We start from the raw sequence: 25,837 nt of genomic DNA, 5'->3' as shown, positions 1-25,837 counted from the left end.
CAAATACCTTCAGAACGAATGTTTTATGCTCATTTTTCAACGCCATCACCATTGTACGTGTGATGATGAACCGATCAGTATTGACTAATCAACACTGACAATTATACCAACTTATCAGAAGTGTGCAAAAAGTGAAAACTTACCTCAATATTTATGAATGGGTAGCGGCCAGTTTGACATCGACCATAGGACGTCTTGACAACACTGCAACTGCTTTGACAAGCCAACACTTGCTATTCATGTTCCCCATCTCGAGTGTTTTAATGACTGTGACAGTGTCATGTTTTTCTAAGTTACACCTGCGTTTTCCAAATATGATTCGCCGGGCCCTGCCCGAAGTGACACTGCTGTCGCCATTGCCGCGAGACGTTGTTTGTCACCGGAAGTACTAAATAACGTTAGGTCTCGCGTAGTCCCGTGACCTACTTACACCCCCTATAGGTTAACAATATGTAGTAATAGTTAACTTAGGTCAGATTATTTTCATGTGTGTTTTCTCTTTAAAACATAAACAACTACTAACCACCACTTCACTTCAAAATTTTATTAATCCCTCATTGTTATTGCATAATGATGAATATGAAAGAACAAGAGAGTATCAATCACTGGATTGTCTGGTCCAGACTCGATTATTTACAGACCGCCGTCATATAGCTGGAATTTTGCTGAGTGCGGCGTAAAACCAACAAACCAACCAACCAATCTTTGTTTTGAAGATGTAAACATAACAAATTTTGCCAAATTCAAAACCTAACATTTTTTAAGTTAAAGTGTAGCTCTTTCTCTGTCATATTTATGAACATCTTTCACTGTGCGTGTTGTAATATCTTGTTGATAGATAAAAAATTGATTTATCTGTAGGCACTATTGCTCCTTTTAGCCTCCTGTATATTGGCCAATTCCCCTTACATATTATTTGTTGCTGTTGTTGTTTAACGCCGCACTCAGCTATATGACGGCGGTCCGTAAATAAACGATTCTGGACCAGACAATCCAGTGATTGACATCATGAGCATCGATCCACGCAATTTGGATACGATGACATCGTCAGCCTACCCCGGGTCTAATTAACTTGGACATACCCTGAATCACCAAGAAGCCAGATGTCATATTTCCCTTCCTCCAGATGCCATTTCTAATTGCAGTTGTTGATTATATGAGTATCATGGGTTGATCCTGGCCTTTGGACAATAATATTTGTGAATCTTCAAAAATGAATAAATAACTCAGTCCACATTCATTAAGAAAATAATATTTAAATAAGCCCACATTCATTAAGAAAATAATATTTAAATAAGCCTAACAATATTTTAAATAAGCCTAATAATTATGCCTTACATGAGCGATTGACAAATCAATTATGACACAATGACGTTTATTTTCTGAAAGTACCAATGTCCATGCAGAAAGTCTTGATTGTTTGTTTACATTGCAAGGGTCAAGGACGTCAAGGATATTTACCGGAGTTGGGCGTCGCACATAGCTTGCACATTGATTGCGTGGAATCCTTTTCTGCACACATATACTGCTTCGTACAATCTATGCAACCAACAACTTTTGGAAAACCACAGATGTGGAAGAAATCATCCGCTAGTTTAGCGTGTTTGTCGGGCGTTGGAAACCTGATCAAGTCATCTGTCGTGTTTTTCAACACGCGACATAACACTTGATTTGGCAATACCGTGTACATCTCCTAATTCCCTTAGGAATTCTCTTTTGAATAGTATATAAGTGTTACTAACACCTGAATATGCTCAGGTAAGGCACACGAACGTTGGGTCGGCCGAGAGATCTCCGAGCTGACCCGATCAACCAGCTGTAGGATGGTATGCCGAGGGAAGCGATACCTGGCAATCAGTTCTGTGTCGGTCAAAGTATCCAACATTTGAGTCCTATCCTTGAATATTCGCCCTAACGTTTCCCATGTTCAAAATTTCTTTAATTCTCAATAATGTCGCCATTTCAGACGCTGAGTAGGGATGTCGTAAGCTAGTTACAAGTGCCCCTAATTAACCTATCGTAGAATTAGGAGCTTGTTTACGATAAGGTGTAAAGTTAGGAGGTCTTTGTAAAACGGCACACATATTTAAGAGGTGTTTTACGACGTGGTTTAGAAGGTCGTAGCGGTAATTAAGAGACTTTTAACGGCACCCAGGTCCATACTACCGCCCGTCTAGGTGAAGTTTTGTTTGTTGTTTTACGCCGCACTCCGCAATATTCCAGTTATATATGACTGCGGTCTGTAAATAATCGAGTCTGGACCAGACAATCCAGTGATTGACATCATGTGCATCGATCCACGCAATTGGGACCGATGACATGCATCAACCAAGTCAGCGAGCCTGACCACCCGATCCCGTTAGTCGCCTTTTACGGCAAGCATGGGTTGCCGAAGACCTATTCTACCCCGGAATTTTCACGGGTCTCTAGGTGAAGTAAGGTTCCAATTCGCAATGGAGCCTGTGCCCTCAACCACCAGACTAGCCTCCTCAACCGACACAGCAACCCACGACAAATTAAGAGGTTTCTCCAATTTAGTCGCCTCTTACGACCAATAAGGGAATGCTGGGGACACATTCTACCTTAGGCTCTCACAAGGCTGAGCTCGCATCAAGACTGCTTTGAAAAATGGAGTCAAGAACGGCGCACTGAAGCAAATATTATTCACTTGATTGTCTGGTCCAGACTCGATTATTTACAGACCACCGTCATATAGCTGTAATATTGCTGAGTGCGGCGTTAAACAACACACAAACACGATATTCTGTGACTCAAGATGAATTCTTTATCCATATCCTTAGAAAAACAGTAAAGGTTTCCCTGAAATGTCAACCATTCTGAAAAGATTTCTATGAATATAAGCATCTACATTCAATGTTGACTCAAGTCCAAAACATCCAAAAAGACAAAGACTAATTACTATTAACATGAACATATATAATGACTACATTACCAAGTTTCTTGTCAAATTCATTTCTTGGGCTCTTATCATAGTTGTCCTTACTGAATTAAAGTTTAAAATCATATGAAAACGAATTGCACATATATATTTCAGGTGTTCATGATGAATTCCTGCTGGATGACTCTGGATACCCCTGTAGACGATACGTGATGACTCCCTACCACAACAGATCTAGACCCGTGAAGATTTCGGGGTAGAATAGGTCTTCAGCACCCCATGCTTGCCGTAAAAGGTGACTGTGCTTGTCGTAAAAGGCGACTAACAGGATCGGGTGGTCAGGCTCGCTGACTGGGTTGATGCATGTCATCGGTCCCAATTGCGTGGATCGATGCTCATGATATTTATCACTGGATTGTCTGGTCCAGAATCGATTATTTACAGACCGCCGTCATATAGCTGGAATATAGCTGAGTGCGGCGTTAAACAACAAACCCTACTACAACACTGGCAATATCAGATACAGAGACAGATATAATTATTCTCTCTGCGATTTCCTTGTCTATCTTTGGGACTGAGAACCAATCCAACCAGAGCATGTAAATATGTTGTTTCCTGTGCAATTTTACATGATATAGGAATTTTGTACGGAAGCCTTTTAGGGCCATTTGTTTTTTTAATTTTTTTCGATAGTATCTTGAGACTCTCAAGATATTAAGTTGAATTTTCAAGATAATAAGTTAACATTCCAAGATGTAAAAATACGTTTGAAGTGAATAATCTTGAAATATCAAGATATCATCCTACGGAAACCTTTTAGGGCCATTTGTTTTTTTATTTTTTTCGATACTATCTTGAAATTTCAAGATACTAAGTTGAAATTTCAAGATAGAGAAGTTGAAATTTGAAGTTGAAATTTCAAGATAGAGAAGTTGAAATTTCAAGATACTATCTTGATACTAAGTTGAAATTTCAAGATACTAAGTTGATATTTCAAGATTATTCACTTAAAACGTATTTTTACATCTTAGGATGTTAAAAACTTAGTATCTTAAAATTTCAAGAAAGTATCTTAAAATTTCAACTTAGTATCTTGAAATTTTAACATAGTATCTTGAAATTTCAACTTAGTATCTTGAAATTTCGACTTAATATCTTGAAATTTCAACTTAGTATCTTGAAATTTCAACTTAGTATCTTGAAATTTCAAGATAGTATCAGAAAAAATAAAAAAACAAATGGCCCTAAAAGGCTTCCGTAATTTTGAAACAGGATATACAATTAATCATGTGGATGAGTTGACAATTCAGGGTCCAGTTAAGCAACAGCAGCAGTTTCAGAGAAATGATGGCTTTGGCATCAGAGCCCAGAGCTACTTCATATAAAAAAACAAACCTAAATCAGTCTACCAGGTGGGCAAAGTAGAGACAATTTAAGGATAACAACTTCTAGATTTACTGTAAAGGCGACATTTCTGAATAGATCCTTATACCGTTGTCAATCAATGCTGAATAATGAACATGGTACAGAATACTTATTGTTGATGGAGGATTAACTGTATCAACAATTGCATATGTCAGAGAGATTAACAAGAGTAGTTTAAACAACGACAACAGGAGAATAATACTGTAAGATCAAGATGGCCAGAGAACACATGAAGAGTTGTTATCCATAAATTGTCTCTTCTTTGTCAAATTCTAAGTAATGTGTATGGAACAGTTTAGCAGGTTGGCACTAATTATGAAAGATGGCATGACATTAAGGGCACATTATTCAATCAAAAATGGCTCAATTTGTCTAATTTGCAGTATTGTTAATTTTTGTTTCAGCTGAGCCAATTTTGTCTGCTCTTTTATAAGTATTCTGCTTTCCTGGATACTCTGGAGCTCCTCCCTACAAATTTCCTCCTCTGTAGTTAACTCCTTTGGAGGTTGCACATCAATAGATGCTGGGACGATGCTGTTGGACAAGAAGTCCTCCACCCCCAGGCTGGCCATGTTTATGTCCAGAGGCAATGCTGCTGATAATGCCTCGCCTGTGTCCATTGATCCTGAAATATGTAAATACAAAACAGTTATTACACATAATTCTATTATGATTCCGTACCCAAAACATTGAAAATGCTGCATTATATACACACACCTATGTGACTTACACATGAAGTAACATGTAATTAGTTCAGTGAAATATTCAACTGAATGTGAGTTAACATACAGGCTCAATACAAGCAGATGGTTGAAATATATCCCATGTAGGCATTTCTATAATTCATTAAGAGTGAGTTATGTTTAACTCCGCTTTTAACAGTATTCCAGTTATATCGCGGCGTGTCAGCTTAATGTGGGAGGAAAGCCCCAAGTGATGCAGGTCCCAGACGTTTACCACTTTGGTGAAACCCACGAGCACGGGTATGAAGCTGACAAACCTAGAAACATAATCGGGATTCGAACCCACAATCATAGGTTTCTGGCGTGTCCACGGGACGCAACTCTGCACAGCGAATCGCGGCGCCTTAGACGACTGGGCCACCTGTGCCCCCTATTTCATTAAGATATACATATACATACATGTACATGTATTTGGACCCTGTACTGTCAACTCTGTGTGTGTGTGTGTGTGTGAAAGAGAGAGAGAGAGAAATATAAAATTCACAATGAGAAGATTAAGTTGAAGAATCTTTGAATTTGGTAAAAAAAATATGAAATTGGTAATAAAGGGTGTTGAGATTCTCAGCACCAACTGCTCTGGCAGGGTAGGTGAGGCTGGACGAGGACCGCCACCTGTTTGGGGTCACACTGCAGCACTCCTCTTTGCCTTCGCTAATAATATTGAAAAATATTTCCATCAAAATAAACAGTTTCAGATTCTAGGAATAAACTGCCTTCCAAAAGTCTTAAGGATATTTTGTTAACTTGTATGTAGAATAATTTATTCTAAAAAACTGATGAAATCAGACAATTTCCTAACAGTTGTTTCTGTATTAAAATCAATGAAGATTACATTGTCCAATATCAATGGTTATTGGTGAAGTATTACAGCCATAAATCCTAATATAATTGTTAAAAAAGTCAGATACTGATTATTTTGTCACAAATGAGTTTTTCATAATCTATATGCTCTGGTTGGATGGTCAGTAGGTTGAACTGAAATATACATCTAGTATATGGGATGTAGTTGTGTGTAAAATTGAATATTTAATTACCTTTCTGCTTAATATTCTGATACTTCTTTTTCATTTCCCCAATCGACCGATTTCCGGAAGTGCCTCTTCTGTAAGAATAATCCATTACAGAAAATGACAAATTATCATAACAATGGAGGATACTGAGGTCATTGTTCAAGATAAATATTACATTTCACTTCATAAAACTTTTCATTGATTATTACTTTATAAATGTAATTATTGTGATCTTAACATGCTCAATGTTAATAACTTGTAGGAAAGGTGTATTCAACAGCATTCAGAAGAACCAAGTAGTCAATTTACCTGTCAAACCATCATCTCTAATGATGATAAGTATTAATTTAAGAATAAGAGGGTGAATGTTGCTGGCCATTGTTTGATGACAATAACACAAAAATATAAATTGATTGCATCATTTTTTTTCAAATGATGATGGCCTTGCCTCATCTGTAAATATAGACTGTAACAAGTGTAGTGAAATTGCCTCCTGGTTTTTGCTTGTCATGCTTTTCCGTCAATTTCATTTATTTCACTTTTTTCATATCCATATCAGTAAACTAATGTTGGCTTACATGTAAATAATTATGTAATCCCACGCAGTTGGGATCGATGTAAAACGACGTAGCTTTGCGTAATAGATGACCGCAAATATCGTTTCGACGACCATAAGAACAGTATATATCTTTACAAGGGTAGTAGGGTGTGAATACAAATTTTGCAAGCAAAGCTAACTTTCGATCTGTAAATTTGCAGTAACTCAGTGTTTTACTCACGAGTTTAGTATGCTCGAAATCTCTTCCCAAAGCTTCATCTTCCGCTGTCCGGTACGCTGACATCCGTCAAGCTTTCCAAACAGAATAGCCTCCCTTTTTGAAACCTCCTCCACCAACAGCACCTCTTCTTCTTAAGTCCAATTCACCTTTCGTTTCTTGTCATCCATGGTTGACAGCTACCGCAGACAACATGTCACACGCGACAGCTGTGTTTACAAACAACACGCATTTCGCATCTCAATTCACTGAAGAGTTCCAATGATTACCGTAGTACGGTTTAACGTGCGCGCGTCCCTATGGCGACGGTCTTAGACTTAGAAATTGCTTAGATTTTGCTAAGACCGTTTCAAGATCCAGTCTTAGACCGAATCTTAGCTAAGCAAAATCTTAATAACTTAAGGCAAAATTCGTGCTCAGCAAAATTTGAGCTAAGACCACTTTCATGATCCCGGGGCCTGGGGTAGAATATAGGTCAAGATCTGGGATAGAATAGGTCTTCAGCAACCCATGCTTGCCGTAGTAGGCGACAATGCCTGTCGTAAGAGACGATTAACAGGATCGGGTGGTCAGACTCGCTGACTTGGTTGATGCATGTCATTGATCCCAATTGCGTGGATCGATGCTCATGATGTCACTGGATTGTCTGGTCCAGACTCGATTATTTATACAGACCGTCTTCATATAGCTGGAATATATCTGAGTGTGGCGTCAAACAACAAAACAATCAACATGAATCTAACAATGTTCTTTCTCTCTCATGGCACTCTGCGAATAACTGTGCCGAGGACAGGCAAACCGGTGGTTGATAGCATGAGCAGCAATACAATTTCGGAATAGGATGACACACGATCATAAATTATATTAAGATCGTTCGAATCTGGTTTTACCATTGTGTATAAACAACAAGACAACACACACTATTGGAAGTATTTATTACAAATGTGAGGAAGAAATCCCAAAGTATACAAACATGTGTAAATATAATTTATGTACAAAAGAAACACAATCGATGCTGCTTTGATTTCAACCAATTCAGCGATTTGCGTCGAGTCCAAATAAGATCTTATCCGCCTTCCGATATACTTTTTGATAGGGGTATTCCTTTTATATAAAACGAAATTGTGACCCGTAACATACACGTGTAATGTTCATTAACTATTTCGGTTTTCCTGTCAAAGTTAGGTCGTATTTTCACAATCTCCTTTTGGATGACTATATGCTAGATCGAATGTTCCGGTTATACTTTTACTAGTTGCGTACGAACAAACAAGCCGTTTGAAACACTTTTTTTATTGTATTGGTTCGGTCAGTGTGTATATGGCTGGGTGGGGGAAATACATCATTATTTACAATGTTAGAAAGAATAAGATATAATACAAATACTTTCCCCCTTTTGGTAAAATTACGCCAGCCAAACAAAATCTTATAATATGACGACCTTTTAACTGTAATAGTGTGTAGTTACTATATGATTAAGCTATCTAACTCAGTACAAAAATATATTTCTGGATACCAATATACACTACCTAGCTACTGGAGCATATTTCTGTCATCCCTGGAAACACCAAACATGACATAGAAATGTTTAAGCAAATATATCAAAAGCATGTTGATAGTTATAAAGCCGTGATTTTGAGGTAGAGCTCTCGTTTCTTATGGTTATTTTAGTGATTTTGTGTTACATTTGGCTGAACTCTCTGAAGCTGTTTCATTGAAAAGGGTGAAATTAGCATTAGTTTCAGAGGGCAAACTACATTTGTGGTGAAACTTTAACTTTGACCCCAATATGCATAATGGCATCAGACTGCCATGTCCTTGACATGTGGCGTGTTGTATGTAGAATGAGTGAGTTGAAAGTTAACGTCGCATCGGTATTATTTCAGCCATATAGCGACGAGAACAAGTTGACGTGTACAATTTAGTCATAAATACAAAGTTACATTTAAAAACAAATTGTTTAACACAAATTGTATCAAACATATTGGGCATAATATTATTTAAACAGTGTATGTGTATGTATAGTGTGGGATGCTTGTAGTCCTTTGCTTTGCTTTTGGAAAGGTCGGTCTTTTAACCTGAGGAAATGTTTGAAAGATCCATTTTCCAATGTTACAACCAAGCTTGGAATTGTTCCTTTTTCTACCAGTGATTTAACACGGCCTCCAGCTCCGTGGTCTTCCCTGACACGTGGGTTGTTGCGTGTCTTTCTATAAAGCTCGTATTTTTATTATTTATTTTCATTTTTCAATACTTAAAAATGATCATGTTTTTGAGTGTACCTCTGAATGGCATATCTCAGTCAGTACCCCTAACAAACGTTATGAAGAGTGAATACTTTAGCTGTTAGGTGAGTTTATTATCGTTCTCCGTATTTCAGACACCCAAACACAATAATCACATTACATTGCGGACCCATGAAGAGTCCGGGGTAGAATAGGTCTTCAACAACCCATGCATGCCGAAAAAAGGTGACTGCTTGTCGTAAGAGGCTCCTATCGGGATCGGGTGGTCAGGCTTGCCGACCTTGTTGATGCATGTCATCGATCCCAAATGCGTGGATCCGATGATCATGATATTTATTAATCACTGGATTGTCTGGTCCAGACTCGATTATTTACAGACAGCTGTCATATTGCTGGAATATTGCTGGATGCGGCGTTATACAACAAACCAACCATTACATAGCGATATATCGTTACATAGATCTATATATCACTTGGAGTATATACACAACCAGTGTTAATGCAGTGGAATTTATTTTGCTGTCTGCACCGGAACCTGTCACGGTATTACTACCGGGTACCCTGACAGTAACCGCCCGCCCACGTCTTCTCCCGTCAGCCGACCTGGAAACAAGCAATACATACATTTAACTTCATAGCTCAGATAGTATCCAGAAACCTTTGCCTCGGTACTGTTTATTTTGATAAGGAAATTCTAAATCAGAAGCTGGCATGAACCGCAATATTCAAGGGCTACTTGTTTAAATCAATGTCTAAGATACGGTACGTTGGTAATTTGCATATACATGTTAAGTGTGTGAATTATACATAAGTCTAACGTTGTTTATGTTTCTTGTGAGGATGTATGAGTGAATGTTGTTCTGTAACGGACTGTAAATAATTGAATCTGGGTCAGGCAAACCATTGACTGAAGGCATGTGCGATTACCTATGCATTCGAGGCACGATTACACGCCACCTGATCGACTCTTTCGACAAGAATTTGGTTACTGGTGGCCGAATCTAACTTGAAACAGTCAGCAAAGCAATCGTATACACACGAGGTTGAGAGACGTGGGATAGCCTAGTATTTCGTCACTCTGAAGGATCGGGTTCGATAGGTAAAACCTATTTCTAATCTCCGCCTGGTATAGCAGAAATATTACCCAACTCTCTCATTCGAGAATATTGTTACAGACATCCGTGATTGGTCACTGTCAGATTATTTTTACGTACTTGAGCGACACGAGGACTGTTTCCCCCTGATTAACCGTCATTTCCATTGATGCCGTCTGCCAGCTCCTTCCGCCGTCGGTGCTTGTTTCCAAAGCGAGGCCAGGGAATGGCGACTTAAGATTTAGTCGACCGTTATTATTTCTGAAAACATAAAAGTTTGATCTTCACAGATCGCAAGCAACCAGCGTTAGGACACCACACTATAGACCATGGAGACTTAGTACCTCTGATACCTGGATGGTACCCCAGCAGGATTTACACCATTACTCTAGCTGCTGAGGATTGTTTATAAATTAAGAAGGTAATTTAAAATAATCACAATTTTAACACATTGTGGTAATACTCCAGTTATACTATAAAAGCGACAAAAATTCCAGATACACAAAAAAAATATCTGCTAAATCATAAGCATGTTTGTAAATCACTTTATAATAGTAATGACACCAGGAGTACGCAGAATGGTGCGCGCATCGTGCCACACCGAAGGCATTTGCAAAGGTAAGTCCACTGTCCATCTGAACACACACTGGATATAATTATGCTGTAAGTTTTTAAAAGTACGCTTTTAAAAGTAGAATATTTGTTATTTTCATTGTGGCTAAATTTACGGACAATCGCCAACAAATGAAGGGATGGTGTAAATCCTGCTGGGTCCATCCAGGTAGCAAAAGTACTGCAAGTCGCCATGGTCCCTAGTATAGTGATCTAACTTCAGTGGCTGGCGATCTATAGCTCGTTTTATATCATGTACTGGTATGTATTGTGAGATATGTTTATGGTTCTACACTAGTTTTAAATAAAAACTGAAAAGTAGTTATTAAACTGTCCTTCGACAAAAGGTTTTTACAAAGTTAAAAATATATTTTTTCAATGTAGTGCTATATGGCAGTGTATTTGATTGTTTAACAATGATTGTAACGGTCTTGCATTGTTTTTGTTGAAATTCGGTAGACGTTCACTGCATTACCAAGTAGACACAATTAACTGCATTGTATTTGAGGCAATGCAAGCAGTCGTCAGGAAGTTACTATATTTAGATGCTAGTGTGGCGTGTAAACTTCCGCTAGGCCGTGGACCCATGCAGTAAATTCTGTCATGTTCTAGTACCGATAGACTGGCATGGACACTGTATGGAAACTTCGAATAGCTGTGTATATAGTGGGACAAGAGCGTGTTTACATGTACGCATGTTCATCAAGTCAAGACCAGCTTTCATGTGAGGATCGCTCATCATCCCTGATTCCCTGCCTTGCCCATCCCGAAAGCTTGACCACTGTCGCCGCTGGATGAATATATATTATTGTCACTGACTTTTGCTATTACCGCTGTAATTTTGTATTTGATAGTGACCACTGCCATCATATTATTTATTGCCATTGAATATTGTACTACCACTCTATTGTGTACTGCCATTGTAATTGCTGTGCAGTAATTTGTATTGATTTGTAAATTTAGTGAATTTGTAATACATTTGTTAATTGTGTACCGTTTGTTGGTTTCACACTCACTTCGTTTACGAATATATTTCTTGGTTAACATTGTTTCAATTTAGAAATCGACACGTAACAGTAGTACTTTCTCTCGTTACGATATGGCTGCAGTATTGCCGATGTGACGTTAAATTTAAACTGGTTGCTGGCGATCTATAGCCTATTTTTTATATTGTGTTGTAGAATAATAATTTCTGCTTTTAAATGTTCTCAACCAGTTGAAATCGCAACTGTTGTGTAGTTATTATACTGTCCATCGCTAAAAGGATGTTATTCTATCTCTAAATATATTCATCATAGTTCTCGTCACGATATGGCTGAAAAATTGCCGATGTGACGTCCAAGTTTAACTCACTCATTTCGAAATGTAAATGTCGCTGACTGACAAACTCGCTTACTTACTTACTTTTCACTCAAATATCAACAAACCTTGCACCAGGGGGCGGCACCCGGTAAGTGATGTTAAGTTTATCAAGGGCAGGTAACTCCTGGTATCCTAACGAGTTTGCAAAGTTTATCCAATCTTTTCGTTTTTCTTTGTTGCGCGTCTCTGCCTCCATTATGTCCTCCCATGCTGCCTTGTGCCACGCCCTTTCCGCTAGGGCAATTATCCTCGGGAATATCATGTAAAAGAGATTGTCCTGAGTTCGAACCGTCTCGGTCCATAAGTTACCTTGCATTCCTGGAAGGTCAATGATGCAAATAAATTAAACACAGGTATGTCAACTAAACTAAAACGACAACGTTAAGATACGCATTTCATAAGTAGTTGCTTTATATAATATAAGAGTGACTGAGTAAAAAAATATAACGTCGCCTGACCACCCGATCCCGTTAGTCGCCTCTTACGACAAGCATAGCTTTTACGGCAAGCATGGGCTGCTGAAGACCTATTCTACCCCGGATCTTCACGGGTCGCATCATACATGTGATCAGTACCCGAGCATCTAATCTGCCGCCCTTTCATAATATTTGAACATACATCAGGTTGTTACAAAATAGCTCGATTAAAATAATGCTTAATATGAACACGAGTTCCTCCTCTTGACATACTGACCAACACTACCTAAAACATCACATTCTGGCCCGATGAAGTCGAAGTGAGGTTCAAGGTCCTTCCTCAACCATAAGGTCTAACATGACTTACCAACAACATTTTCCGGTTTTGTAAGTGGTGTACACTTGCTACCGTCCTTGCCGCATAGTTCTTCTTTTGTCATGGGGTCGCCGCTGCGCCGGACGTCCACGTTCTCATAAACGGTGTCCGGCATATACCCGAACGTCTTCCCGGTGTCGGTGAAACGGGTGGCCCAGTAGTACCCGCTCTCTTCTGGGTCCGGCTCATACGGGTGGTCGAAGTACAGGTGGGTCGCATGCGCCAGAACAACCTGACAGCGAAGAAGGAATAAGTGTGACGCCGATAGGAACAGTGTCTTTGTTCCGTGGTCTAGTGTTCGAGCGTCCGACCAGAGAGCAGAAGGTCGGGGGTGCGATCCCCGCCCACGTCATACCAAAAAGACGGTAAAAGATGGTACTTGTTACCCTGATAGGCTCTCGGCATAAGATCCTTAAACAAGGACTGGTCGGCTCGGAGTCATTGTACTGTGTCTGAGTGGGGTATTCATGTTAAAGTGCGGCATGGTATCTCGGTGGACTACCATTATAAAATCGGCATTAGTCCGGACTAGTACAAGCAGCCACACACATAGACGTGCATGTACCTCGATATATAAGTGCAACGAACTTAAACGCAACGTTAAATCTAATTTTACCGGACCCAACCATTAACAGGATGTGGATAATTTGGCGAGCTGTTGGCACGGCAATTATCAGGCTTACAAGACTTATTCAGGGAGTATAACATAAGTGAGTTGTATATTTACCCTATCGAGCTCTGTTGCTTCTGTTCTCCACCCAATTACCCGTAAAACATCCTAAACGTTTGTTTGTTTGTTCCTCAACAGAGCTCTAAACGTTATTCCAGCCATATCACAGAAACCTAATATGAAGAACAGATTGAGCCTGGGCCAGACACACCAGTGATTGTATTATGGACCATGCACACCGTTGGTGCACGATGACACGCATTCAGCAAAGTCATCGAGCCTGACCAGACCATTTAGGGTCCATTTATATGTTTTCGCCTCGTGCGATAAACAGAAGTTACATTTAACCAGGACTCTTTACGAGGGTGGTCTTGTATAGCTGATAATCGTACCAGGAAGCATACCCTAACTCAGTCACTAATTACTAATTATAGAGATAATAAATATGATTCTCACCTTGGCTCATACTAAAGCCATATCACCTTGACCTAGCTAATACATATATGTTTGTTCACCTCGACCTAAACTGAGAATTATTTTGACTAACCTTATACCCTGCGTTGGCCAGTCTGTACGCCCGAGTTGAAACACCCCACTCCCATACGTTGTCCCACGCATACGCCAACACGTCCTGACTTCCCAGGAGTTCTTTATTAAAGGGTTCGAAGACGGACTCCATGAGACCATCCTCCCATCCTCCGAGATTCAAGTTCTGGAGATTCGTGATGTTGGCGACATTCCTCGTGAAGTGTTCCTTCAGACTGACATTGGCTCTCAACAGCGCCTGACAAGCTGGCGATTTCTTCCACGCGCCACTAGCAACTTCATCACCTCCAAAATGGAAAGTCTTCAGAGGACTGATGTCTTTGTGCATGTCAATAAACATTTCAACTATGTATTTGATAAAACTGTAAGTTGAATTTATACACGGGTTGATGGCGTTGTCCTTAAACATTTGCACTGAGATATAATTCGATGGGTCGTCAAGGTCGACCAGTCTGTACGTGTCGGCGTTGTCAATGTCTCCGATGTCAAGGAGGCGCTGTCGTCTGGCGTGCATGGCGAATATAGCTGCATGCGCATGTCCGGGCGAGTCTACTTCCGGTATGACTTCAATATGACGGGCACTAGCGTATCGCAGAATGTCTTTGTAGTCCTCGACCGTGTAAAATCCTGACCCGGAAGTAGTAGTGTCGGGACCTGACCCAAGTTGGGAAAGGACGCATTTCTCTTCTGCGATGTCGTGGCATCTCTTACCTCCAAGCTGAGAACATAAAGAAGAAATATGACAGGATGGTGAACTTAATCCTTAGACAAGTTAGTAGTTACATATTGTATCTGGGTTATGCATTGCGACTGAAACAATTAGAACTGTCAATAAATAGCTTAAGACGGCACCTACTCATATGTTTTGACGTAATGACATCACCTGACTTCGTTGATTGAATGAGTATCCCAATTGCGTGGATCGATGATCATGATGTCAAATCCCTGGATTGTCTGGTCTAGACTCGATTATTTACCGACCGCCGTCATATAGCTTGAATATTGCTGAGTACGGCGTTAAATAACAAACAAACATTTGGACATAGATTGTTCCAATATTATGGTGCTGAACTATGGAATCAACTGCCGCTCGAACTGTCAGCATCGTCTCTAACATCATTCAAGTCTTGGCTGAAGACAAATATATTTCTTCTATTCTTATGTATGTTGATAAACTGACGTGTAACAATTCCCTCTGTGGACAGTATAGACATTGTTAATAGTTATTTTCCTCATGTTATCAATGTCGCCATATAGGCATTCACTGAATGTATGGAACTTGGCGCCATAGAAATGTACTTAATATGATTATTATTTTTTTATTATTAATTTACAAAATTTCCTCCATGTCTAGAATCTCTACCATGTAGCCCAAACATTATGACTCAGTCAATCTACCACTCACTTACTCACCTGAGTGAGCTCCTTCAGACCTGGAATCTCCACCCTCCAGCCCTCGTCCTCCGTCAGGTGGAAGTGGAACTTGTTTAGTTTGTACATGGCCATGGCGTCCAGCAGTTTCATCACCGACTCCTTCCCATGGAAGTTCCTGCCCACGTCCAAATGCATCCCCCTGTATGCGAACCGGGGTGCGTCCTCTATGGTACTCTTGTACAACTTGCCGTCAGAGCTGGACTTGAGAGCGAGGCTGAGCAGGGTCTGTATACCATAGAAGATGCCGTCAGATGTGTTGGACCAAATTCGGATGACCTCATTGACAGGGTCAACGGTCAGAGAGTATGCTTCTAGGGATGAGGTTATTTTTCTGTTTATGATGACTTGTGGGTCTCTCTGGAGAAGCTGGATGTAGCCACGAGGTGGTGGAGCTGATGTGCTGACATTGATGGCAGAGTAACCTCCTTTAGAGAGCTCGTCTGGATTCAAATAAAACATTGCATTACACTCTTTTAAATTACTAATAGTACAGGGCAACCGGGTGTCCTGACCATCCTCGTGTATCCAGGGTCTCCATTCTACAGACGGAACCTGATGCAAACTGACATGGTGGTACGCCTCGCATCAAATAATACATTACAGGTGTTATGAAAAAATATTTCCTGAAACATGGTTGAAACACGAAAATGTAAAATTGTATCTAAATTTTATAATAAGCTATCTATTAAGTTATTGTTAGAGTACCAAAAAAAAGAAGAAATAAAATGATGCTTTGTTTTCGCTGACTCCCCTTCTCCTACTAAGATATCGTGATGGGTTTTTACTATTTTAAACAGTTGGACAAAGTATAAATTTCATGCATAATGTCTGATAATGATATGTAGCCCGGGGGAAATGTTTGTATCGACTGGCTACCACACATATGTCTATGTATTTAAAAATCACTTGGTCATAGCACTACATCAAGTCTCTTTCTCAACATCTAGATCCGTGAACATCTGGGTAGAGCATAGGTCTCCAGCAACCCATGCTTGCCGTAATTGCATAGATCAGTGCTCATGATGTCAATCCCTTGATTGTCTGGTCCAGAGTCGATTATTTACAGGCCGTCGCCATATTACTTCAATAATGCTGGGTGCGGCTTTCAACGACAAACAAGCAAACAAGCAAGCATCTTGACCTCTACTGACCTTTGAGGAAGTCGGCGTCAGCTTGGAACAAAGGGTCAGTAGAAATGGTTTTAATTGCTGACGTCATCATTTCAAGATTATCATCCATCACCATGGTAACTGGAGTAGGAATAACTGGATGTTGAGATGATCCCAGGTCAGTTATGTCCTGGGCCATTCCATATCTTACATCAGGGGAGTACGGGTCGTACCTGAGACATTGGACACACTCACTAGAATATTATTAACAATGCCACAACATAACAATAATTTTACAAACACTGACACCGTTTACAATCGATTGGTTTAATCTTTGGTCGATGGACGAATGGAAACTATAAATTTAAAAACAAATTTAGACCGTTACATTTTGTTAAAGAAGGGTCGGTAGTATATGAATTTATTTTCATTTGGCATTTTTGTGATTAGAGTGTTTCAGGGAACACAGCTACACACTGCTGACAGCATAGGAGAAGCTATAAATAATATTTGTCATGTCTACAATAGCTGCTTGGGGCGAACATTTATTGTTCTCGGGGTATTGTCAGTGAGATTGTAAGGCTTTCCATCCTTCAAAACCATTATGTTAGGTGATTTACGGTAAATAAATTACCGACAGCATACCCTAAAATTAACACCACAATAAAAGTATCTCCTTATACAAATAATGTAATTCCTTTACCTGTCTTTCAGATCAGGAGTGTCATACCGCTTCCATTGGTTGACTGTTGTAAAGTCCTTCACGAACTCTAACCCAGGTCCCTTGGTACTGGCGATAGTGCGAGCCTTCAGTCCTTCCGCCCACATATACCAGTTAGGCATCATATCCGTCTTTGACACAGACCAGTTCTGAACCCGGAACTTAAGTTTCCGTACCTCGTTCGACTTCAGTGGTTTAAACTCAGATGTTGGCTCCATCTTGAACAAGCATCCTTTAATGTGTTTGATGGTCATCCGCTCGAGTGTCAGTTCTGGCTGGTCATCAGGTACCATATAGATGCTGCAGTAATAGATGCCCCAGTTGCCTTTGACAACATCTTGTGGACCTATGTTCTTCAGAGTGACTTGGGCAAGAAACGTGCTAGCGCCATCTTGGAAGTTATCCAAAACTGAGTAAGTGAGGACGATGTTTTCTGCCATGTAGTCAAGGACAGACTGGTCTACCAGTGGCGAAGGTTCGTCTGTAAAAAAAATTCATTTCCTACTTTCCAGTTTCTACTACATTAATAGTCACAGATAGCACTGGATAGCTGGTTTTCATATAGAAACTGTCCAACATGTCCAAACCTTGAGTTACCCTTCATTCGTACATGTCAAGACATTGGGCTTATATTAAAAGCGAAGCACTGTTTAACTTCATGAAATTCAAAACAATCTGAATATGATCGAAAGCAATCAGCAACTGGCAAAATACACAATATGTTTGCATCGCATGCAATAACGTTAACAGAAGAACATCCATTCCTTCTTTTCCCAGAATGGCTCGACATTTTACCATCTGAAGCATGAACCATTTGACCAAATTACCAACATCAATTTAGGTGGTAGCTGACCTCACCAATATCTATCTATATTCATCTTTGATCCCTAATCTTGTCAAATCTAGTACGACCTAGTCATGTCACCAAGACAATCATGAAACAAAACGTTCTGTGTTGGTAGTACCCAGCTAACACGTAACATTTTCAAAACATTTTCATGAGATTTCATTGTAGTTTCTCAAAAACATTTTCATCAAAAACATTTTATTAAAGATATAGAAATGTTTCACAACTATTCAAAATGTTAATGACATGTTTTCAAAATGCTATTCAAGCACATTATACCATAACATAGGCGAACGTATTTCATAACATGTCATTACAATGTTTTCAACACGTTGCAGAAATGTTATGCCAGAACATATTTTTTAAATGTTATCATCATGTTTTAAAACTTTGTGTACACATGTCAAATCATTAGAATGAGGTGTAAGTGTTTTACAATTATTCAAAATGTTATTGAAATGTTTCTTTAGTGTTATTAAAAAATATCATGTTATTATGTAGGCGAACATCATGCTTATTATATGGCCGAAACTGTTTCATAACATGTTATTACAATGTTTTCAGGGGCGGTCGGGTAGCCTAGTGGTTAAAGCGTTCGCTCGTCACGCCGAAGACCCGGGTTTGATTCCGGACATGGGTACAATGTGTGAAGCCCATTTCTGGTGTCTCCCGCCGTGATATTGCTGGAATATTGCTAAAAGCGGCGTAAAACCATACTCACTCACTCACTACAATGTTTTCAACACCTTGCAGAAATGTTATGTCAGAAGGTGACTAAAATAATTTCGAAAGGTGTGAAAGCTTTCTAAAAATATTAAAATCTCCACAGAATTTATCTTGAAGTTCTTTGTTGACTGACTTTAGAGGACATAGCATTAACTACCTTGTCTGCCACTGATATTGTGTTTCCTGCAGAACACGCCTAATCATTTGTGTCGTGTTAACAGTTCGTTGGTGTTGTACGTTTGGAACATTGGCAGCAAAACACTGAGCTTTTCCGACGCCCTGGGTCGTTTTCAAAAACATTTTCTAAACGTTATTACTAAATTTGGCAGATAACGCTGCCAAAACTTTTCCGAAACCATACAAATTCGCGTGAATACAACGTTTTCAAATACATTTGCTAAACATTTCGCAAGAACATTTTTGAAACGTCACTGCATGACGAAATAGACTGCGTCAGAGTGTCACACATTGTTAAGTTGAAAACTGTTTACTTTTCTATAGCTTGTATACATACCACCATTTTATCTATAGAATCATGATGTATCAGATTATAATTTGCAACAGAAAATATATCAATGCATTTTGATACATAATATATTATAAAAATTCGTGGCTATAAGCCAAATTAAATATGATGCCCCTACGGAGAGTTCAGTGTAACAACGAAAATATGGCATAGGCTATTCATGGAAAGTAATATAAGTACCAGGTCTCAGCCTGCCATGAGGAAGACATGTACCACATTTCAGTGATTTCCCGTTAATCCTTTTTGGGGTGGGCGGAAAACAAACTTTTTACAGCAACTGGCCACTGACATGACAACAATATGTCAAACGAAAATCCCCCTTTTAATAAGATCTGTGTTGGAATAGGTCTTCAGCAACCTATGCTTGTCGTAAGAGGCGACTGACGGGGTCGGGAGGTCAGTTTCGCGGGCTTGGTTAATGTATGGCATGGTATCCCTGATGCTAAGATCATTGCTCCTTCAGGATGTCTGATTCAAGACTCCATTATTTACAAACAGCCGTTGTATTGCTGTAATATCGGTGAGTGCCGTGTTGAAAAAAAAACACCAAAACAAAACAAAACAAACCAAACAAAATTCCCAGCGCACTAATAGCGATATGCATGATATCATATCCCCAAGATGCCAAAGCACCGCATGGTTTCAAAAACAAAGTCAAATTCAGACAAGACTTTTGGGCATTTACATACAAATGGCAAAAAAATGTCCGTGCTTTAAAAGTGTGCTTTTTCGTCTGGTGTAAATATACTCCTCACGTGAGCAATCATGGAATGATAACCTTTTGATTTAGGAAGAAAAGTGTTCACCACGTAATTATCTCTAATTGTGATATTATACAGCCTAATAATTAAAATGTGAAATTCAATTTAATTTAAAAAATTCTCTCTCTGTGTGTGCGTGTGTCTGTGTGTCAAAAAGCGTGTCTATGGCTACTCTTACATTTAACATGAGGATGTGTTTTCCTATCGATATCTTAAGTGGGCGTTCGTTTGACTATGTGTCATGAAAGTTTGGTTGACGAAAACTTAAGGTACCCCCAACAACATAAGCTGTCATCGTGTGCAGTAAGAACAAGTATTGTTCACTTGATGAAGACACAAATGCCATTTAGAAAGTGGTCAAATCCCGGATTGGAGTCAACCCCCCAAAAAGTACGAGAATCTGTACTTTACTGAGAAATTGTTATCCCAAATATATCATTTGTTCACCTGATGTTTCAGAAGAAAGGGAGACCGTTGGCAATTTACCACAACATATATGGGTGAAGTTTTTTACTCACTTCCTTGGAGTTTAACAACTCGGCTGAACCTCTGCATGTTGCTGGATCTGAAGTAGAGACATCCAGTGGTCATAGGACTTTCGATGCTGGGATTCAAACAGTTCAGTCACCGCCTAATTAAAATTTTAATGTATATTTATGTGAGAAAAAGAATATATTTTCTGTTACTCCTCCAAGACATAACCTTATTTTCACTGATAGGATATGGATAGAATGGGATAAACTATTCTTTTTTGCGAAACACGAGGTCAAATAATTTTGTCTGAACACATTTTCTGGACTATTTTTTCTGAAGTCCTTCATCCAAATAATATCAATCCCTTATTGTGAGGCCTCAGTTACAAAACCAGTAAAATGATGTTTCAAGTTAATTAAAGTAAAATTGTCAAAATTATTGTTTGATCACATAGGACAGTAAGTTTTGGCAGGTGAAGCATAAGGGGAAAAAACAGAATCAAGCAAGTACAGGCCATAGTTGTACCCAATTGTGTTTCATCGACATATTGAAGTTCTCCCTATGTCCAGCTCTATTCACCTAGTCCGGAGATGTAGAGTGTCCCACGGTTTGACCAGGACGTTGTTGTTGGCGACAAACCACGTGTTGCCACCGTCCTTGCTGTACTGGACAGGCAGCCCGGGGTATGTGGTGGTCAGTTTCAGAAACCCGTTCTCTCCCCTGTAAATACAGTCGGATATTACAGTGTGTACATTGTCAGTTGATGCACTTGCTATATATAGAGAGAAATATACTGTTCCCAAATATATTAAGTCAAACCGATTCGTTCAATGATCACCCGATTCTTTCCGAGTCGTGATTAACTATAATAACTTCAGAGATCACATGAAAGAAAATTCAGGGATTCCGGGGGCAGAATAGTCGGCTCTTGCGACAAGTATGGGGTACTGGTTATCTATTCTGATTGATAATCCTCAGTGGCCCTGAGTGGGAATGAATACTATCAGCACATCAAAACGAAATACTCACACAGCTCCTGGTGGGGGAATTCTGTATTTAACACCGTTGGTTTCTAGACGCCGAAGTTCATAACGACCAATCAGTTTAGCGAAGGACTCCCAGTCCTCTCTCATGGCGGCCTTGCCAGCCTCGCTCTCACTCTCGTCTTCCCATTGTGCTTTGTGCCACGCACGCTCAGCCAATGAGAGCAGTCGAGGGAAAAGTCGTGAGTCCACCTGGTCTTGCGTCCTGGACGTTTCGGTCCATAAACAAGCTTGGAGTCCTAGAATCAAATAAAGTGTAAAAGTATAGTTTGGCAACACTCGCCCACAAGTCTGTAGGTATTTTTCTACAGATAGCTTGTTTCTGTTTCATACCGTTCACCAATCAAGTATCTAGTCAAGAGTTGGCCCATTTTCCATGTTTTCACTATTACATTTTGATTATTAGAGACATAGGTTTCGGCCACTGCTTCAATACATCCATATTCCTTCTCTTAAGGAAGGAGAAATATTTTGCTCAGGACATCTGGCATGTCCAACGGTTATTTTTTGGCTAAACCAGAGGTAAAGCTAATTTGTTCCTGCGTTTTGAGTTGGCTTTCCACCGCTTCCAACAATCTTCCAAAAAGCATCACAGTATGACGAAGAGAAGTTTGAAAGGGACAATTTACTTCCTTAACCCCAACGACATCTATGCTGGATTGTCATAAGAAGGAATATGAAACGTACACATCAATCTACAATACCAAATGGTCCAAGTCATAATATTATCTTTAATATTATCATGCAGTTACCACGTACATTAGCGTTTGAGAATCTTTGAGTCCTAATTGTTGATAGATGAACATTTAAAGTACTGCTTCACTATTAACACAAACATGTTCTTATTTAGTTCTTACCGGCAATATTTTCTAGTCTCTGCAAGGGAGGACAACTCTCATCATTCACTCCACAAGCTTCCTCCCTCGTTAGAGTAACTCCTGACCGCCTCACCTCAATCAAAGAGTAGAGATTGTCGGGGGTAAAGCTGAACGTTTTCTTAGAGTCAATAAATCTGGTTGCCCAGTAATAGCCTCTTTCTTCTGGGTCGGGCTCATAGGGGTGGTCCAGGTAGAGGTGGGTGGCGTGCGCCATTATGACCTGTAGATAACATCAATCAGCATACTTTATCACACATTCACAGATCACAACACTAATTACAGAATCCGATCCCTGTATAATGTTATATTCTTTACAGTAAATATCACCCCAAACGTCCACTCGATTGTTGATGCAATGAATCCATTGAAACAAACTCAACAGGACAATATTACAATTATCATTATAATCACAGTGACATATCAAATAAAATATGGACCCTGTAAGGTTCACTACCAGATCGTGACCAGGCAAAGATATGCTCTTATTTTTGTGACGGCAGGTTAGCGACTGGATCAGGATGTGGTCGGACGTTCCCTGTGAATGTTACTGCTTTATGGCTCTTGTTGTCCATATTATTAAATCGTTATAACAAACAAAAGTGCGCATGATCATGCAAAGATCTGCTGTCGATTTGGTCACTGCAGGTTCGCAACTGAATTGAGTCTTGGTGAGAATCCTCATCTTCTTTGTTCATGACTGGATCAATACCGGGTCAGCATCCGCTCCGAATCTAACATCAACAGGATCGTAATCGAGAAACATATACCTTATAATCATTGTTCTCCATGTTACTTAATTGTGACGGATCGTGACTTGGTCAGAATCCTTATCTACTTTGATCGCGACTGGATCGTCATCAGGTAAGCATCCGCTCTGAATCCAACATCGACATGATCGTAATCGAGATACATATACCTTATCATCCTTGTTCTCCATGTTACTAAATTGTGACTGGATCGCGACCGGGTCCGCAGCGGTTCCCAATCCAATATCGACATAATCTTATACCTTATAACCCTTGTTGGCCATGTCGTACGCCCTTCCTCCTGTTCCCAACTCCCAAATGTTGTCCCAGGCGTAGCTGTACACTTCTTCATTCCCCGCCAGGCTTCTGTCAAATACTTCATTTTTCTGCCTCACGAGGCCGTCCTCCCAAGCTGCCATATTTAGATTTCTTGCAACTGTCAGATTTGCCAATCGTGTGAAGAAGTACTCCTTGACCTGTCCAGTAGACACGGTGTTAGAGCCAAACAGGGTCTTGCAGGCTGTGGAATTGACCCATGCCCCGTTCCCAACCTCATCCCCTCCGTAGTGGTAGACTGTCAGTGGTTGAATGTCTTGATGTAACGCCATCACCTCTCGCATGACGTGGTCGATGAACCTAGAACAGACATTTGCTTGAGTAAATAAGGCGCATTACTTGAATTATGGATCGACCGAAATTTCACAAATGTCAAAATTGTGAAATACAAAGTGTTCTTCCCGTTGAGTTATTCTGCAATAAAACCCCATTCAACATGTTCAAACTTGGTTCATAAAGGAAGTGAGATAATTCCCTTGTCATTACTTTACATACTTTTATTTCACTTCCACTTTCTTCATGCAAGAATGACGATCAAACAAGGTACCAGTATCCCATGAAACCATATCGGAGGAATCTTAACAGGATGGTTTAATTATCTTTTGTCTCATTTAATCTGAGGGGCAAAAGAAAGTAGACCGAGTTTGTTATTTATGTATTTGTAACAATAGTTACAAAAGATGTCAATAGATAATCGATTTTATCAGTTTGTAGACAAGAACACCGGTATTTCCTCAGCAAATAAATACAGGATACTAAATTGAGGGGCAAAAGCAAGTATACCGAGTTTGTTTTTTGATGTATTTGAAAATTGAAAAAAAATGTATTAAGTTTGATTATGTCTATTTAAGCATCACTCATTCCTGCAGCAGTTTGTAAAAAGTACAAAGAAATTGGTTCAATGATGACTTGGTTAAGAAATGAATTTGCAACCAAATGACCGCTACCATGTTTTAAAAGCAAATGTTCTGATTGTCAATTATAAGATGTCTAAGATACCTATAAGCAATTCTGGTTCTGAAAAAAATTCTTTTCATTTTTAAACTTTTTAAATCAAAAAGTATTTTTCGAAAAATAATAACATGTAGAAGTAATCTCTGAGTGCTGACAAAGCGCAATTCATTGTTTAGATATAATATCGCAAACATAAGATATTTTCAAAAATCAAACATGATACAATCAGCTGAGAGGTAGATCTTCTTTTGCTCCTCAGTTTAATATAAAAAATGTTACTCCAAAGTTGTTAATGTGACTTCTGATATGAACTGTTTCAAATTACGGCATTAAAAAACATTCCTTCATTCACTGATATGACCGCATCCGTGGTGCAATGGATAGAGCGCCTGCCCAGATATCGGTAGATTGATGGTTCATTTTCCAGGCCAGGTCATATATGTAGCATTGGGCAGTTATGAGTGGGCACTTGCAACCCTGCCTGGCGCTCGGCATTAAGGGATAAAAAAAGGATTTGTCGCCTCTGTGACAGTATCTATAACACGAGTAATATTTTATTTTATTTTCCATGCTTACGTGTAGGTAGATTCCAGACAGGGATTAATCGAGTTGTCTGTGAACATTTGTGCCGTGATGTAACTTGAATTGTCCCCTTCTTCAACCAAGAGGTACTTCCGGCCTTCCTCCTCCAGGCCTTGACCTTGAAGAATCTTAAACCTTGCCTCCATTGACTTCACGGCGGCGCGGGAATGCCCCGGCATGTCAAATTCCGGTATGACCTGAATGTGCAATCTGTTCGCTTCCCGAAGAATTTCCCTGTAGTCGGTTTTTGTGTAAAACCCGGAACCGGAAGTGGACGCTGTTGGACCGGAACCAATTTGTGGATACAGGCACGTCATTTCTGTGAGATCGAAGCATCTCTTGGAACCTATCTGCAAATTCAATTTTTTAGCTTCATATTTTTTATGACGGATCACTCTGTATCCATTTAAACCGTAATATTATTGTTATCAAGCATCATGCCCGGATTTGAGGGAAAAGACTCATTTTAAGGACGTCGTCATATAATTGGAATATTGCAGCTTTGAACACACACCTACACACTTA

General features: G+C 39.6%; 1 protein-coding gene across 1 annotated transcript in view; it reads right to left on the bottom strand.

Annotated features, from left to right (window-relative positions):
• Positions 1-9,422: 9,422 nt before the first annotated feature.
• The window catches only part of LOC124131227, a 30,755-nt gene continuing 14,340 nt past the window's right edge, over positions 9,423-25,837 (bottom strand). The window contains exons 5-18 of the mRNA XM_046494340.2: positions 25,307-25,662; positions 23,704-24,076; positions 22,674-22,914; positions 21,803-22,055; positions 21,353-21,493; positions 20,818-20,864; positions 17,422-17,920; positions 16,761-16,951; positions 15,589-16,049; positions 14,177-14,893; positions 12,951-13,191; positions 12,233-12,485; positions 10,314-10,454; positions 9,423-9,702 (exon numbers count right to left, since the gene is read on the bottom strand). Coding sequence (XP_046350296.2) covers positions 9,552-9,702; positions 10,314-10,454; positions 12,233-12,485; positions 12,951-13,191; positions 14,177-14,893; positions 15,589-16,049; positions 16,761-16,951; positions 17,422-17,920; positions 20,818-20,864; positions 21,353-21,493; positions 21,803-22,055; positions 22,674-22,914; positions 23,704-24,076; positions 25,307-25,662 — 4,065 coding nt within the window. The 3' untranslated portion in view covers positions 9,423-9,551. The remainder of the gene's footprint in view (positions 9,703-10,313; positions 10,455-12,232; positions 12,486-12,950; positions 13,192-14,176; positions 14,894-15,588; positions 16,050-16,760; positions 16,952-17,421; positions 17,921-20,817; positions 20,865-21,352; positions 21,494-21,802; positions 22,056-22,673; positions 22,915-23,703; positions 24,077-25,306; positions 25,663-25,837) is intronic.

This window comes from Haliotis rufescens, unplaced genomic scaffold, assembly GCF_023055435.1.
Source record: "Haliotis rufescens isolate VD_foot unplaced genomic scaffold, xgHalRufe1.0.p SCAF_14, whole genome shotgun sequence".
Lineage (NCBI taxonomy): Eukaryota > Metazoa > Mollusca > Gastropoda > Lepetellida > Haliotidae > Haliotis > Haliotis rufescens.
Note: the sequence above shows the minus strand (reverse complement) of the source record. Positions and strands in the feature narration are given on the sequence as shown.